The 17,941-nt window shown below is 44.4% G+C and overlaps 1 protein-coding gene and 1 long non-coding RNA gene across 5 annotated transcripts in view; one reads left to right on the top strand and one right to left on the bottom strand.

The window, feature by feature from the left end:
* The window catches only part of LOC144580253 (uncharacterized), a 138,890-nt gene extending 125,380 nt beyond the window's left edge, over positions 1–13,510 (top strand). For all 3 annotated transcript variants that reach the window (XR_013529499.1, XR_013529498.1, XR_013529500.1), the window contains exon 5: positions 13,375–13,510. This is a non-coding gene — a long non-coding RNA (uncharacterized LOC144580253). The remainder of the gene's footprint in view (positions 1–13,374) is intronic.
* Positions 1–17,941, bottom strand: part of TNR (tenascin R) — a 440,410-nt gene that overhangs the window by 16,800 nt on the left and 405,669 nt on the right. For both annotated transcript variants that reach the window (XM_002760337.6, XM_017966077.4), the window contains 3 exons: positions 17,169–17,301; positions 3,834–3,985; positions 2,037–2,133 (listed from right to left, as the gene is read on the bottom strand). In XM_002760337.6, coding sequence (XP_002760383.3) covers positions 2,037–2,133; positions 3,834–3,985; positions 17,169–17,301 — 382 coding nt within the window. The remainder of the gene's footprint in view (positions 1–2,036; positions 2,134–3,833; positions 3,986–17,168; positions 17,302–17,941) is intronic.

Genomic DNA, 17,941 nt, shown 5'->3' with positions numbered 1-17,941 from the left:
CTCCTATTCCCCAGGCACTGTCATAGGTATATAGATAATGGGCTTAGAAGATAAATATGAGGTGATCCCAGCCCTTAACAAAGCTCACATAGTAGAGATAGACAGGAAGTAAAATGGATACTGTGATCTGTGCCACAAAAGAAGGAGTGGCCACTTCTCCCACAGGCAATGGGGGAGAAAATTGGTGAGGACTGGCTCTGTGGAGGTGCTTAGCTGGGTCTTCGAATATACACCGATGGCACTCACCACACAAGGCATGTAGGGAAGGGAGACATTTGGCTAGGAGTGCTCCTGGCAGAGGAAGCATCAGTGGTTGTGCATGTGTGGAGTTTGGTGTTGGGGAAGAGTCAGGGGAAAAGCAGGTGAGGCACTTAGGGTACAGAGGAGGCTCCAGAGGCAGGTGCGAGAGGGCCTGTGCTTTGGCTAGGGCATTGGGCCTTCCCCTGGTGGTAATGTGGAGCCACTGAAAGGTTTTACAAAGGGCATTAGCCATTGATCAGATTTGGGGCGTGAGGAAAATCATTTTAGTGGCCAAGAACCCACCTTTGCAAAGATCATGACAGGGAGAAAAGTCTAGCATGGCCAATTCCATCTTGCTCTGGCCTCCCTGGCTGGCTGCCCTCACTCATTCCTGGGCACAGGCCAAGCTAACCATGGGAGGAATTTAGTTTATAGTTTAATTTTAAAGCAAGAATAATAGTCCCTCCCTAAAACTACCTTTTTAAGACTGATGAAAGGCCAAGAGATAAGGATTATGGGAGGGCAGAACTATGAGTTCTGCTAAAGTGTAGGCATAGTTTTTCTGTAATCTCTTACTGCTCAGGGTCATGTGGCCAGAGATTTGTGACTTTCCCAGTTGCTCTTACAGATAACAGATAACAGTTGCAGATTGGTCTTTTAAGATGTTTTTAAAAAAAAAAGACTTTTGCATTCAGGCCACCAAATGACCCCAGCTGGACCTGCAACCCTCACCCAGATGGAGACTCAGTCTCCACAAGGACCATTTTCCATATTCCTGTGATTTCACCCCAAACTAATTGGCACCACCCATTCCCTAGCCCCTTGCCCACCAAATTATCCATAAAAACCCTAGCTTCTGAGTTTCTGGGGAGATTGATTTGAGTAAGAACTCCTGTCCTTCCACTTGGTGGCCTTGTGCTCATTAGACTCTTTCTTTATTGCAATAGGGCCTTCTCAGTGAATTGGGTTTATCTGTGCAAAAGGCAAGAAGAGCCTGTTGGGAGATTATAGCCATGTGGACAATGGGGTGGTCCTAGAGGCAGAAAGGCCAGTAAGGGGCTTGTTATCAAGGCATCCAGGAGTAGATGATGAAATGAGATAGTGGCAGGGGAGGCAGACAGGAGACCACAAATATGGAACTTGATAATTAATTTTTTTTCCTCTACCTCCCTTTATCCATCACTATGAAAATCTAACCAAGAGAGAGACACAGGTCATAATAATTGTGCCACTTTCCAGGATTTGGCACCACCAGCGTCTGCCTGGCTTGGGTGTGTGTTTACCGTTCTCAATCTGTATTTCCTTCTAGTGTCAGACCTCGAGGAAATTGCCAGTCACCTTTAATGCCACTTTCATTTTTTCCCCCTTTTCCTTCCCAGGTCAGGTAATAACATTCTCCGAGGAACTAAGCAGAGTGGCTGGCCTTGTTTCCCCCCTGACCTGCAGCCTCGCTGGCTGGTTGTCTTGCTTCTGGGAAACGGCCAGCCAGCCTGTTGCTCCTTGTGCCCCTCCCCCACCAGGCCGCTCACTCCCTTTGTAGTAGCCTCCTGTCAAAACCCATCTAGAGACTATTAATGAGGACGGGAAGAGACAGAGAAAAGAGGAAAACACCACAGTAAGATAAAAACAGATCAATAGTGGAGCTAAACAGAGCAAGAGGTTCTGAAAGCAATTCACGAGCTGTCAGCTTCTCAACAAACATAGGGTTTCTGATAATCTCAGATGGACACAAAAAGGAGAGATACGGACAAAGAGCCAGAGAAGCACATCAAGGGAAAGTAATCAGGAGGATTTACCCAGCCAGAACTCATCCTCCAGGTTCCCGAAGCCAACACGGTAATCAGCCCATTTCCGGAAAAAATCAGTTTGGCCATTCTGCCGCCTCTGAAATACCTATGAAGGAAAGAAAAAAACCCAAGGAGATGCTCAGGAAAATAAACTGTGATAAGTAAAATTGATATAACTGGGTTTTATATCTGCAACGACAAGGCTGTCCAAAGGAAGAACATTTCAGAGCAGAGCTCAGTATTTACACAGCAGTTTTTGTAGGAGACACTCAGAGCCCTTCTCTTGAAGTGTAGAGGCCTCTGATGAATAGGCTCCAGTGTGATGTTGACACTAATTTGCACCCCTGCAATGTAGAAAGGATTCAGAATACATATCAAGCCCCATAGTCAGGGGAAATAGGCTTGATTCTCAAATGAATCTTTTGCACTACAGAGTGCAGTAGAAAGCATTTCTCACCAAAAGAACAGGACCAACTTCAAATCAGCTAGTAACTGTCATCGTCCTATTGCAGGAAAAGTAATATTGCATATCATTCACTTTCTGAGCTGTTTAAGTGCTTATTTCATTTAACCTCCAATATATCAGCCTTGGCTTCAATTTCCAATTATGCTCTAAGAAGGAGACACAAATATGTCAGAAACATAAAAGAAAATGTCTCCCAATAGTAGCTGTTATGAGCACATCACCATTCAAAAACTACCGGTTTTGCACTGGGAAACATCCAGCACTGTTGGCAGAGCGAGAGAGGGAATCTGCAGAAGGGTGGAGGGGCTCGTTTTCCATCCTACAGCCATTCAGCTAATGCTGGGCTGCTTTAGGGCCAGGCGGTGGGAACTCCTGGCCACCCCTACAGGGCTGCATTAAGAGGTGGGGCCCTTTGGGAGGCTTCCCTTATTTTCCCTCTCTCTGTATTGTCCTATCAGGCATGGGAGGAGGGTGGTGACAGGAAACAGTGTCTCTGTTTTCCTGACCATGGTGTTCCCTGAAGGCTGTGACAGCTCTGGGGAAGAACCAGGGAGACCGCAGGAAGACTGGGGAAGGGGAATCAGCTATCCATGTTTGGCCCTCATCTGCCTTCCCATATGCAATCCTCAATTGGAAGTTTCTGATCATCTCTCTGTGGCGGTGATCACCTCCTCCTACAGAAAACACTTTTTAACTGATTTTTTGTTTGTTTGGTTGGTTTTTTGAGATGGAGTCTCACTTACTCTTTCACCCAGGCTGCAGTGCAGTGGCATGATCTCATCTCACCTCCCAGGTTCAAGTGATTCCTTTGCCTCAGCCTCCCAAGTAGCTGGGACTACAGTCATGCGCCACCATGCCCAACTAATTTTTGTATTTCTAGGAGAGATGGGTTTCACAATGTTGGCCAGGCTGGTTTCAAACTCCTGGCCTCAAGTGATCCACTCACCTTGGCCTCCTGAAGTGCTGGGATTATAGGCATGAGCCACTCTGCCCAGCACCTCCACTGCTTTGTTATAGATGCAGTTCTGAGCAGGGAAGATCCCGTGGGCACCCTCCTGCTTAACTGTCCTCACAGAAGGAGGAGGAGGAAAGGCAGTAATCCTGAGGGCCCTTCATGGGCCCAGGCCACTGCACTCTTGATATAGTTATTCCTTTCCCTGCCTGGCCAGACCTATGATTGGACTGCTGAATGAGGGCCTTGAGGGTAATGAGGAGCTCCATGTCAGGGGTGATAAAAGGATGGCCAGAAGGATGGTAAAGTTGGCTTGGCAGGTGCTGAGCTAGGTTCACTAGAACACTGAGGATGCTTCCAAGAAAGGAGAGCAGCTGCCTGTACTTACAATCCAGCCGCCCCCGTCAGTGGTCATATCGCAGTACACTTGTAACTTTTGGCTCAGCTCCCCATTGAGGAAGATGGTGTAAACCCCACTCAGAGTGTCTCCATTCATCAAATGCTGGGCACAGTCTTGAGGATGAGAAAACACCCGGCCCCCTGCAAGGAAAAAAGACAATTTCCAGAAAGGATCCTTTCTCCCACTGTGGATCAAAGCTCCTTGGATCACAGAAGGTCTTAGTGAGTCTCCTGGTACATCATCAACAGCTCTAAGAAATCCTCAGCTGAGCTCAGGGTGTGGGTGTGGGGACTCGGCATCATCTTGCACTTCCCCTCCTCAACTGGTGTTAGACTTAGCAGACAACAGACAGCTTCATGGGATCTGAGGACCAAACGGCAGGACCAAAAGGCGGGGTTCATGGTGTAGCTCCTCCAGTTACCTATTCATCTGACTTTAAGTAAATCAGTTTGGCATCAGTTTTCTTATCAGTAAAATGGGGATAATAAAACTCTCCCCCTCGAAGAGCAAAGATGTGTTAATGCAGCTAGTGATTGGTTACTCAGGCAATGATTACAGACGCATGGGCCAAAATACATCAGTGTAGGTGGACACCTTTTGAAAGGATGAGAGGCATCTAAGCAAAGCTTTCTGTTTTCTTTACAGTAGCCATTAAGGAATGCCCGAACAAGCTCGGCATTAGCAAGAAGATGAATTATCTATTCCTTGTACAAAATAATCTCCTGATTGGACTAAACAATCAAGTGGCTATGTTTTACAGTTCAGTTTAAGTTTAAGGAGAGGGCAGGGGAAGTAAATTGCAGTTCATCTTTCAGAGAGAACAGCCCAATTTGTAGAACAGTATCTAATTAGCTGAAAGAAGAGCTTAAATTGTGTCTTGAAGAGCTTAGCTTCAGGGCAAATTTTAATGCTGAGCAGGCAAGCCGAGAAGTAGAAAGCCCACCGGAGGAGCTTTTCTGGACTGCAGGAGCTGCTAGAGCAAGCTAAAGGCAGAGCTTGCTGTGTAGGGAAGGGTGGTGTGGGTTCTCTGTAAACAGAATTATCTCCTGGGTTAACAAAGAGCATGCCATGATTCATAGGGTTCTGCACCCTTAACTGTTGCAGTCAGGAAGAGAGGCTGGGGAGGGACCACATGTGTCAGTCATTGCAGTGTTCCCTAATGGCAGATCTAGTGCACTACAGGTGTGGCATAGGGTCTGCTGGTGGGTCAGAGTAAGTCACAGCACAAAGGCACCCAAGAATGGCGACATAGCAACCTCACTGAAAGCCCTGGTCATCTCAGACCCCATCATAGATCACCAGGGAAGCTTCCTGTGTCAGGAAGAGGTGGTTGGAGCCGGTTTATGCAAGTCCCCCCTGGAGAGGTATTAATTGCCCCTGCACCAGGACTGCCCTTCAGCTTGCTGTCACACCCCGGTTGAGGGCATACCCACCTAATGTAGTTTAGAATAAAGGCAATGCAAAGGCGTATCTTACAAGCAAAGGCAATGCCTTTGTTCTAAAGGCAAGGGTTATACCAGGGAATGACAATATATTTCTGTAGAACTTGTCCTTTACTGAGTGTTTTTATTTCCATTTAATTCTTGCAAGAAACTTGAGGGGATGGCAGATTGGTATAGATATACTTATTTTACAGAGAAGGAAACTGCACTCAGAAAGATTACATGACTCATATTGCCAGAACTCACATTTTCAGATGGGTTAAGTGCTCTTTGCACTCTCCTAAAGCAGGAAATGTAATGTATGATAGAATTTACTGAAGGACGACATCTATGCATACAGCAAAGGACTAATTAATACCTTTATTTACCTTATAAGCAAACACCCCCAAAGGTTAAAGATCTCAACAAGTTCTGTGTTCAAATCAATTATCCATACCCTCTGAAACTGATTTCCTTTATAGCTACAGAAAAGTTAACTGTCATCTGCAGCATGTCCTAGAACTCTTCGCAGTTCCTGATCCCATCTACCTCTAGAGGCTATAGTTATATTTCAGGAGACAGGTGTGAGTTGTCCCTGTTCCCTCTCCCTGCTGCTTTGGGAGCACTGCTATTATCTCCTGGCTTCCCGGTTATTCTTGACCTGGCCTCTGGAACAACTAGTCTGTCTGCCTTTCTTTCTCCTCTTTCTTCTCGCTGTTTGAGTTTCTCATTTTAGAAGATCAGCATTTATTGTCCTTGGTCTTCAGTTTACTCCTAAGGTATGCACTAATAGCCCTTTTTCCTGAAGAAGGGTTTCTTCATTAAATAAACTCAGCTTCTTAAAGGAGCCAGACCCCAAATTGCTTTCCAATATCCAATGTGCCCCCAACAAAACATCTCCCCACAAATCTCAAAATGACAGTCTCATAGAAATCCACATATAAATCCAAACATCCGAACGGGGAAAGAAATGATCGCACAGAGGCTTCTTCATGTTGATGATGTAGGTTGATCTAATATTTATATTATAGGTACTTTTTACAGGCTCAAACATATTAGTTGCTTTAAAGCTAGACCTACACACGAATCAGTAAACTGAGATGACTTGGAGAAGGGGAGTTTTGAATACCTGAATGGCTATCATATAGAAGATGGATTCATTTTTTTAAAGTTAGAAAATAAGAATAAAATTAGCTTAAGAAAAAAGTGTTTTCAAAGCAGTGCCAAGAGATTGGATGGGATAAATGTCCCAGATTACGGCCTGGGAGAGGAAGGACCATGCTTCCTTCCTTCCAGGCGGGCAATGAGCTGGTTGGTGGAGGGCTCTCCAGGTGTGTGTGAGGCAATGATGCATGCATGGCTCTTGCCTTCCCCTTGACAGATTGCAAGGCCATTTGGTTGTTTATAGGTTCCATTCACTGTGATGTAGTCTGTGGCATTAATGTAAAGACAATCAGCAAGCATTTGCTCACACAGACTATCAAGAGCAGCAACCTGGAATTTTCACATCTTTGGAACTTGGAGAAGACACTGCATTTACAGCAAAATCATTCCTTTTCAACCAGCTCCAGCCTGCAACTCTAGTCCTTGATCAAATTATTATTCCTTTTTTGCAGACAAGAGAAAGCAGAGGCTCACTAATAGTTCTCAGACTGGGGCCTTTTAAAATTCAGATTCCTGTGTTCCATAGAAGATCCAATGAATCGGAATATCAGAGGGTGGTGCAGGGAATCAGTGTTTTACTGAAGCTTCTCAGACAAGTCTGAAGACCTGCTGGATTTGAATCCACTATTTGTCTGGCACATTTTCCTCTTCTCTAGAGGCCAAGAGGTGGAACTGGTAAACTGAGCAGTGCCTCACAGGAGCCCTGTGGTCTGTGTCCTCTGCTCAGATCCCTGTGGGTGGGTGGATAAATACTGTAGATTGAATCTCTGTCTCTCTCTGTCTCCCACTCTCCCCCTTTCCTCCTCTTTCCCTTTCCGGTAGGTATGTCTTGAGTGGGCTGGTTCCAAGAATTAGATTGAGTGCGATAGGAAGGAGAGGAAATAAGAGTCTGTGTTTACCCTTGAGTCTAAGCTTTGTGTTCCAGTTTTTATGGTTCTGCTCTGCTTTGGGGGTTATTGGACTTCGGTGTAGGTAATAATAAAGAACACACTGGTTCCTGTTATGCTGTATTCAGCATGAATGTACTGGGGTTTCATACATTTTGGAGACTGTCAGGGCAAATTTCAGGCATTCCTAGCTCTCAGGATGTCACACCATTTGATATTATCAGAAACTTGTCTTTAACCCCAACATATATCAGCCCAGTAACTTTTCCCAAAGCAAAAACCTGAAGACCAAGAGCAAAACTGGAAGGTTTCTCTTCCTTTCAGTGCAATAACTGGAGCCTGGACCGATGAAGAATCTTTTGTTTAATTTTTATTTATGTTTTTAGCATAGGCTATGGTGATTACCAAGTTAAGAGAAAAGCCACAACAAGTGTTCAGTACCCTGAAACGTCTCAGGATAAAGTGTTGCTAGATGTCATTGTGAGATCAACAGGACCGGGGCATTCACCGGAAGAATTGCTTGGAAATTGGTTTGTGCTGGGCAGTGGAGGCTGAATGCTGAGTGGAGTGGAGCAAGCTACGTGACATGCAGTGCAGTCAGGGGACCATCGCTGCAGGGACAGACTTTCTCTGTCGTGGCCATGCCCCTTACTTGTTTTGGATTCTTGGGGGTGCCTTTAAAATAATCAGCTTTAATAGCCCTGGCAAGTGTCTGTCCACTTTTCTGGCCTCAGCATCAGGACTGAAGCCTCAATGTCAGCATTTGTCTCTAAAAACGGGGCAGGTTTCTCGGTGAGTGCAGAACCCAGTGTTGCCCCATAGAAGCGCAGGCGGCCAACTCTGGCTATCAGCACTTAGATTTGTTTTCCCAGAATCTGGTTTGTGGTGGACTCTCTCGTTAGAATCAATGGCCCACGTCTGCAGAGTAGCTGGCTAGACTGTCATGGGCAGTCTGAGTCTGAGGACAGGGCAAAGCTACCTGCTCAGCACACATGGGCTGTCAGAGCTGCCACTTGGCCTTCTCACAGTGTCTTCCAGTATGTTTACCTGTTTACACTCTTATTAATTCAACAGACATATAATGGAGGGTCTGCTGGGCTAAAAGATGGGAATATAAATAAGGAAAAGACACAGTCACACCCTTTCAGGTTGCTCACGCTGTGGTGGAAGAAACAATATAACTTTGAGCTTTAAGTGCTCTGGGAAAGAGAGAGACATTGGGGGCTGGCAAAACCTGGATGTGGGTGTGCAATGATGCCCAGCTAGGGGCCTGGGACAGGGCAGAGTGGCAACTGCTAATCAGAAAGTTATTTTAGGAACTGACATAGATGCTGGCCACAAATTGGTGGAAGAAGGGTGTTCCAGGCCTCTGCACAAGCATGGCCCTGTTGGGAAACTGAAGGTTAGCAGGAGACAGAGCAGGAATCCGGTGGGATGGAGGAGAGAGAGCCCTGGGGAGGTAAGTAGGGGGATCATGTCATTTATGGAGGCAGTTGGAGAAAGAGTCTATTGGTGGACTTTAAGCTCAACTTGTTAGAAAGAACATTCTCACTGCAGTGTGGAGAATGAATAAGATGGTGGTAAGCCTGGAGGCAGAACCCCATTCAGGATATAGTAGTGGGAACCCAGGAGGAGAGTGACAGTAGCCTGTAAAGAAGTAACAGAGTGAGTGGAGAATTGACTGAACAAGACAGCTTTGACGCGTTCACCCTAAACAGAGTTCCCGAAGGTCCTCGGGCTCTGCAGACCACCTGCCTTCTACCCAAGGGCAACTGCAACAGACATTCAAATCTGCCCTTCACAGGTCAGCTGAAGGCATTGTAGTACTAGAGAAATATTCTGACATCACTTGTCTTATTATTCCTTGGATCCACTTCTCAGAAGACTCAATTTCATGGCAGATTAGGTTGATCACAGACTGGCAGTTGCCAGCCTGGCCCCTCTCTGTGGCTCTTGATTCAACATGGCCAGGGAGGGCTGGGTCCTGATGATGCCTCCTACTGGTCTCCCTTTGCCATTCTGGTTCCACCTGTATTCATTCTCCACACTTTATCCAGAGTGACCTTTTGTATCATGTGAATGGTGATCTGATCTCTTCCTATGTCTTACTTGCCAAACACCCTTCAGTGGCTGCTTTATTGCAATTAGAATAAAATCCAGAATCCCTACCATGGCCTGCAAAGCCCTGTATGCTCTGTCTCTGTCATGCACTTCTCCCCACTGTCACTATTCTTTAGCCTCACTGGCTTTCTTTTAACAGATAGAAAAGGCCAAACTTACTCTTCCCTAGGCCTGAAATTCTCTTCTTTGTGGATGCACTCTAATTATTCAAATCTTGGCTCACATATCTTAGCTAAAGAGAAGCTTGTTCTGACCACCCGAGTTGAGACCAGGGTCTGGGATGGGGGAGGAAGTGGCAAGTGATAATCAGGAAAGACTTCCCACTCTAGGTGCTGTCCTGGAAGTCAGCTTTTCATACTGTCTGTTTATTTACTTATTGTTGGTCAGTTCTCATTGGCTCATCTCCTTGAATATAAGTTCCATGGGAGTATAATCATCTGGCTTGCTTTATTCATCACTCAGCATTTAGAAAAGTGTCTGACCCAAAGAAGGTGCTCAGTCAGTATTTGTTGAATGTAGGATGCCATGTGAGCACTATAGCCTATCCCTCCCCTATGGTTATGAAAAGGAAAGTTAAAATTAGATATTCTGAAAACATTTGGGACAACACAATTTAAAATAGGCCAGATGAAGTTCTGTATGTAGTAATATGTAAGGTCTTGCTGTAACATTCACAATGTCACCTTCAACCTATGGTGTTACTGGAAGGCACACCTCGAGTATGAGATGTTCAGGTTCTTGGCGTTTTTGAACAAAGAATTGGACAAAACGCACAAGCAAAGTAACGAAGGAACAAAACACAGGAATGAAGCAGAGAAAGCCGGGATTTATTAAAGCCAGGAAGCACTCCACAGGGTGGGAGTGGGCCTGGGCAAGCAGCTCAGGGGCCCATTACAAAGTTTTCCAGGTTTTAAGGACTCCTTTTGAGGTCTCTATCAGCTACTCCTTATCTGGATGAAGGATTTGGTCTGTGGCTAATTAAAGGCTGGGGTGAATTGGATGCAGATGAAAGGATGGGCGGTGCTTAGGGTAGCCAATCCAAGATACTTTCCCATTCCAGCTGAGACGTGGCAGAAGGGGGAGGGTTAAACCTTTGTTACTGGGCCTGGGGAGATGGGGTTTTTCCTTTGGAAGTTGACATTAATTGGCCTTAGGGTCCCTGCCTCCATACCTAGGTGTTTCCCTTTCGATCCAGCTTTGGGAAGTCAGCAGGAACTGGTCTTAGATTCCCTGCCTCCAGACCCTATTCTCCTGCCTCAACAGTAGGTTTTACTATTGCTTGGCAAGATTCACTGCCTCCCTCTGGGGGATCACATGTCCCCGTCCTATTGAATAGTACAAACAATTCTATGTAGATCAATTCAGTAACTTAGATGACATAGACCATTTTTTTTGGAAAATTACTACATCCCAAAAGTTGTGCAAGATAAAATGAAAAGATAATCTGAATGTATGAAACTATTTTTATAAATTGTTTGTGCTTCAAATCTCTAGAAAAAGAATCTCCAGGCCTAGATAGCTTCACTGGTGAATTCAAAGAATAAATATCACCAATTTTATACACTGTCTTCCTGGAAATAGAACAAGAGGGAACATGGCACAACTCATTCATTGCAGCCAGCATTATTCTGATAAAAAAATACAAACAAGACCAGCCTGGCTAACACAGTGAAACCCTGTCTTTATTAAAAATACAAATATACAATGAGGCACCACAAGCCAATGCAGAACAGATGGATTATTTCACAAATGATGTTAGGAGAACTGGTCCACTATAGAAAGAAAAATGAAACTGTATCCTCAACTAATACCACTATAAAATAGACTAAATAGAAAGAAATAAATCTAGAAAGTGAATAGCAGAACGTATTGAAGAATACCTTTTGGCCAACAGGCAGAGAAAGACTTCTTAAAAGAGGTTTCAAAAACTCAAATAATAGCTAATATTGAGTACAGGAACCTGACAGAAAATGGACAAATTATGTGAGCAGGGAATTTAGAGGAAAAGAGCACTGAAAAGACTAACAAACATGTGAAGAGATGTTGAAACTCCAACTCATTATTAAAGACATTCAACTAGAGGGCCGGGCACAGTGGCTCACGCCTGTAATCCCAGCACTTTGGGAGGCCGAGGTGGGTGGATCACGAGGTCAAGAGATCGAGACCATCCTGGTCAACATGGTAAAACCCCATCTCTACTAAAAATACAAAAAATTAGCTGGGCATGGTGGCGTGTGCCTGTAATCCCAACTACTCAGGAGGCTGAGGCAGGAGAATTGCCTGAACCCAGGAGGCGGAGGTTGCGGTGAGCCGAGATCGCACCATTGCACTCCAGCCTGGGTAACAAGAGACAAACTCCGTCTCAAAAAAAAAAAAAAAAAAAGACATTCAACTAGAAAAATGAGGTATCAATGCTCTATGAGATTATTAAAAATTACAAAGCTGGGCCATGTCAAGGCATCTGGAATGATGCACATCGTTAGGAAACAGAAGTTTCCATGCACTGTTTGAGGGAGTGAGGACAGTACAAACACGTGAAAGAGCAGCACATAGACTATGGAAACACTTCCCCTATGACCCAGCAATTCCTATTCTGGGTATATATTTCAGAAGGCATTACCTCAGTGACCCATAAGTGGACATGTACAAAGTATTTATTGCAGCACCATTTGTGGTGGTGGGAGGTTGGAGACAATCTGATGTCCATTTTTGCGAGAACGGAGAGGTAAAATGTGATGGGTGCACATCATGCAGTATTTCACAAGTGGAAGCAAAAGACTATGTATATGCATGACAACATGGATGGGTCTGTAAAACAGTGCTGAGCAAAAACAGAATAGGGAATGAACTATGTAATCTGATACCATTTACATGTATTTAAAATATTTATACTCTAATTTTACAAGAATACATTTTTCAAAAATACATACAAACAGAAGGGCACAAATATAATACATCAGAATGCTTGCCTAATGGACGGTGGAAGAGAAGAGTGTAAAAGGAAATAAATGAGTAAATACAGACTGAGACTTGGAGATTAACATGGGTGATATGTGATACACTGTGAGTGCGATTAATTGAGACCACTGATCTGACACCTATCCTTCTATTAATTTTGCACGTACATGGAAATGGTTTGTTCAAATGGGATCATTAGTGCCCTACTTCCTTCTTCACAGCCAGGTTGCTGCCCACCCCACCCCTCCTCCCAGCTAAATAAGAAGGTAGACTTCTTTTAGGGGTTTGCTTGTCTTAATAAAGCAAGAACTCAAGCTGTTTCTAAATAGCAGAGCAGAGAGAAGCCCCATCGCCTCCCCACTTTGGTGAAAAGGATGTGTGGCATATCTGAGGGTAGATAGCCATGGATAGTGATCATAAGGCTTTCCTTTCTAGCTAGAATACCTGTCTGATAAGTATGTGAATTTCTATGATCCACCACGTATTGTCCCAGAGTATAGTGTGTGCCAATCTTCATTAATCTTCACAACCTCAAAAGCTGAAGCTTGTGTTAGATTCCAAAGTTTTTTTAAAAAGCCCCACAGAGCAGCTCAGTCTGGATGTGGGAGGGCAGGGACTGGAGCAAAGGTAATAAAAGGAAACTTCTTATTACCCATCTCTGGGTACCTCTGCAAATGATTGTCTTCGCTTAACCTCAAGGTCAAGACAACCTATTTTATAGTGCTCACTGTCTCTTAGGATAAGCTTTAGCGAGAACCTTGTTTGCTTTTTATAGTATTAAAAGAGACAATGAAACTGCCTCTCAGACAATCATTTCACCAAGTCCTGGCTGCTCTGTGGGGAATATTTGTTTTCTCATTTATATTCATATCTCTAAAAGACAAGTAGACCTTGGATAAAATTTCAGGCGACAGTAAATTATAAATAATATATCCACATTTTTTCTCTTCCATACTACTTGTATTTAATTCCCTCTAGATTTTTGTGCAAACACTAGAGACAAGAGGACAGGAAGCTATTAACATGATGGAAAGAATGAAACGGACTTACGTTCTGTGGCAGAAACACAACAAGGGAAGACATTTTGATCAAAGGAGGTTTTTGAGAGTTTGTGAGTACCAGTTCTTTTCTCTTTTTTTTTTTAAGTTTTATTATTATTTTTTGACATCTTAACTCTTTTCGAGGCCATCAGGTGGCATCTTGCTTAAAATGAACCACTTATCTTGGTCCACTCAGGACAAGGTGAGGGTTTATCAGTGATAGAGGCAACTTTAGGGCCAAACTTTCATCTCTGTTGTTCCATCACAGAAGGCATAGGAAACACTCAGAATGAGGAGCTGAGATCAGCCCACGCTAAGAGTAGGATACTGCTAAGTGGAAAACTCAGGAACTGTCAATGAAATTGGAAGAGATGCTAATTGCTAAAAAGAAATTAGCCTCTAAGTCCATTAGCCCTGGCTTGCTATCACCTGGGAGGCTTCCCGTGTTTCTCAGACTTCTTTCTTAGCAAGAGTAATTTGTGCCTGTGGGGTCCTGACGGGCAGCACTCCGGTCTTGCATGTAAGTGAAGATACGCTGCTCTTCAATTTTGCTTTTCCTTCCTGGAAACGTCCCCATTCCCTGCCTCCCCCCTCAAGTTTGTAAGCTGATACCCTTGTATTCTCTTCCTTCTTAATAAAATTTGCTCTTGGGCAGGGGTAGAAAACTTTGGGGTAGAGCGGTGGCACAGGCAATGAGACCTCATTAACATTAACATGCAAATGACTATGTAGCCTAGTGGAATTTATTCAGGGAAATTTGCATTGAGGTGGCAGACAGAGCCTGAAATTAGAGGGAATTTGGGCATTGTACTCCTGAAGGTTATACCTCTTTGCCTGTGCCATCCCTACGAAGGGTATTAAAAATGTCCTTAGGCTTTGTTTTTCCAGAGTCCCCTCTTCTGTGCTCTGCAGCTGAGATTTGACTATTCAGTTTAACCACTATCTATTGTGTCTGCTATGTGCCAGGCTTTGTGCAGGGCACTTCCACATGCATGGTTTCTGTCCAAGAATCTTCCATTCTGCAACCAGTCATTTCAGTAGGTTACGATAAATCTCCAAGACAAAGCTAGCAGAGTTTGGTATGCATCAGTGACTTACACTTAAATCTGAGCTTTCCAGTAAAACTGCAAAAGCTTCCAAACACAGACATATCTTTGCCATGTACCACGGAAGTGATAATACGGACTCTACATAGAGCAGCTCAGTCAGTAGCTACACTCACTGCATAGGAAATTGAGCTCTTCGGCTTTCTCCTTCCTGAGTTGGTATTGGTCATGTCCCAAGAGCCTGGTGTCAACTAGAGTCTTGTAAAAACCTATACACAACCTAAATACATCCTGATAGCTCCCTGTACTGTCCACCAAACAAAGATACTATTCTGCCTCCTCTCCAGATTTCCATGTGCTGTTAATCTTCTGCTTATTTGATCCTAGTGAGGCCCCAGCTGAATATGGGATCCCAGATCCAAAAAGTTCCACACCCCTTGGCGCAGCTGCATCTAAGAGAGGGCAGTGAGGGGCACAGAAGCTGGTTTACTTTTACAGCCCAGGCGGGTCTGGAGCGAGGCACAGCTGTAAGATGCCACAGAGACTTCAGGCACCTTGTCATATTGCTCACAACTGCTAGCTGTGGCATCACCAGAGTGGGAATTAAAAGCCCATACTACACAGAGCAAACACTGAAGCCCATGCATTTTGGGGATAAAATGACTAATTAAGACTAATAAATATGCAAATTGGGAGCTCGGTTTAAGTGTCTGTCATCTGTGTCCTTTTAATAGAAAAGAAATTCTTAATTCAATGGAAAGCTCCAACCCGTGGGTCTTTAAGTGGTGGCGTGCAAAAGAGGACCATGGAGGCCTCTTTAATGAACCTGTGAATGGGCAAGGAAGGGCTTAACAAGAAGAAGCTAACACCTTAGTTCTGAGATCAGACACCGTTGAAAGAGCACAGAGGGGAGCATAATTGACTCCAGCCCCATAAAAGAGATCAAGCATGTTCTAAGTTCCACTTGGTATAGATACATCTTGGATTCATGTCTTGTTTGTGTGCCCAAGGTTTATTTTTATGTTTTTAATTAAAACATTTGTTTTTCTGATTAATGTGCTCCTTAAAGACACTTAGTGTGGTATTGAGAAGCGCAAAAAGAAGGGAGAAGAGGACTCGTTCACAATCTCAACACTCTGTAGAACCACTGGGACATTTTATCGTATCTGATCAGTGTCTTTCTTTGTCATTTAGAAGGAGTGCAGTGGGGAAGACACCTGGTGGGGCTGGGGGACTTTCTCTAACCTCTCTGGGGATGGAGGACAAAGCTCTGGGGCACAGACAGAAATCCAGTCATTCTGGTGCTCTGAGATGGCAGGCAGAATGTGGTTGAGTATATGGGACATGCTCGGGTTTGCCTCAAATGTATGCAAGCCCACACACCCACAATGTGGGGCAGGGAGAGAATTCAAAGTCTGGGCTGAGGAGCCTCACATTACAGATGGTAGAGTGGCACTGTGGGAGGGGTAGAAATGTTAATGGCACAGACCCCAGAGCTGAACCATCTGGGGTCAAATTCCAGCTCCCCCACTTAAGAACTATGGGATCTTGGGTGAGTTACCTCACCTCTCTGTGGCCCAGTTTCCTCATTTGTAAAACAGAGATGATAGTGCATAGCATGTAGGTTGTTGTGAAGATTACAGTAGATAATACATGTAACGCAGCTAAACAGTGCTTGGCAAATAACTCTTGAAACTCAGATATTAGGTTATTTCCTGTTAGGACTTTTTGTTTAATCCTTTAACAGCATTTTTCAGGTATCTTTTGCTGACTTAAGGAGGGAAGGCAGCAGGAACAGCTGCATTTAGCAGTAGAAGACCTGGGTTCAAGTTCTGACCCAGATATTTACTAGCCATATAAGTCTTTGATTTTCATCCACCTTGGTTTCATCATCTGTGAAACGGGGATTATAAGGACTTCCCGACTGGTTGTTACAAGAACGGAGTGAGACCATAGGAATGCAGAAGAGCTTTGTGTATGGAGAAGAGCTGCAGGTTTAATGTTGAGGGTTTACTATGTCTGCTTTTGCTAAATGAGTCTCTGATGACAGGTAGAAAAGGAAGGAGGAAGAGAAGGATGAAGTTTGCTGGAAAAACACTTGCAGAAAATCTGAACTGGAAGGAACCTCATGTCTTTTTATTTTTATTTATTTATTTGTTGGAGACAGAGTCTCACTTTTTCACCTGGGCTGGAGTGCAGTGGCATGATCTTGGCTCACTGCAACCTTTGTCTCTGGGGTTCAAGTGATTCTCCTGCCTTAGCCTCCTGAGTAGCTGGGATTATAGGCATGTACACAACACCCAACTAATTTTTGTATTTTTAGTAGGGACAGGATTTTACCATGTTGGCCAGGCTGGTCTCAAACTACTGACTTCAGATGATCCACCCACCTTGGCCTCCTGAAGTGCTGGGATTACAGGCATGAGCCACCGTGCCCAGCCAGAACTTGATGTTTTTACTTGGTGCATTTAGTTGGTCTGGGTGAACCAGGAATTTGTGCTGCTGGTTCCTGTGGTTGCCTTGTTAGTGAGAGGTTTCCTGGCAGGGACTTGGAAAGGGGAAAGGAAGGAGGAGGCAATTGAGCTTTTTAAATAAGCTGCTCCCAGGGCAAGTCTCAGCAGAGGCTGCTCAGGAGCCAAACCTCAGGAAGTAGAGAAGAAGGCATGAGATGGCCATGCTCCCTCACCTGTAGTGAAGGTGGTGGAGGTGATGCTGCTCCACGCAGTGTCCTGTGCTGCCTGCAGGAGCACCATGTAGTCTGTGTTCTCCAACAGGCCCTCCAGTCGAATCCAGGTGTCTTCTGCATCCACAATCAGCTCCTGTATAATGAGCCAAAGGAAGGGTGGTGGAAGGGAGCAACTGGCTTGCAATTTGGGAAAGTAGGGAAGGGCAATTCTATGGCCAGCTAGGTCACTATTGCAGTGGCCAAATCCTTTGGCCAGCTAGGTCGCTATTGCATTGGCCATTGTCATCCTCTCCATCCCACAGTAAGGAGATAACTGCACCAATAAGCAGAGAGGAGAGCTCTCATGTGAAATCAGTCCAGCTCCTATCTCAGGAATGCACATTGGGATACATTTAAACACCTGGATTATTGAATCTAGAAGTTTTCAGATTGCACTGGGCTTGCTTGAGAGCAGAGAGAGAGCCAAGGAAGTGGGATCCAAGGCCTCCTTATTTCTATAAAGCAGACTAACTCGGTTGAAATGTATTCTATGTTTTTGATTTCTGCATATGAGTTCCCTTTAAAAAGAGGTTCCTTTGCTAACAAAAACTTGCAAATCAGTGTTCTGGATGACCTGTTTCAACTGATGAAATAAAACAAAAATTTGTTGTTTCTTTACTGCTGGCTACACAGATAACACCTTTATAATGCTTATCAAGAGGCATAAAAGTCTATTGAATTTGGTATCCAGCTCATGTTTGCTCAGCCCTGTTGGTGAAAAATTATTCCAATAC

This window comes from Callithrix jacchus, chromosome 18, assembly GCF_049354715.1.
Source record: "Callithrix jacchus isolate 240 chromosome 18, calJac240_pri, whole genome shotgun sequence".
NCBI lineage: Eukaryota > Metazoa > Chordata > Mammalia > Primates > Cebidae > Callithrix > Callithrix jacchus.
Note: the sequence above shows the minus strand (reverse complement) of the source record. Positions and strands in the feature narration are given on the sequence as shown.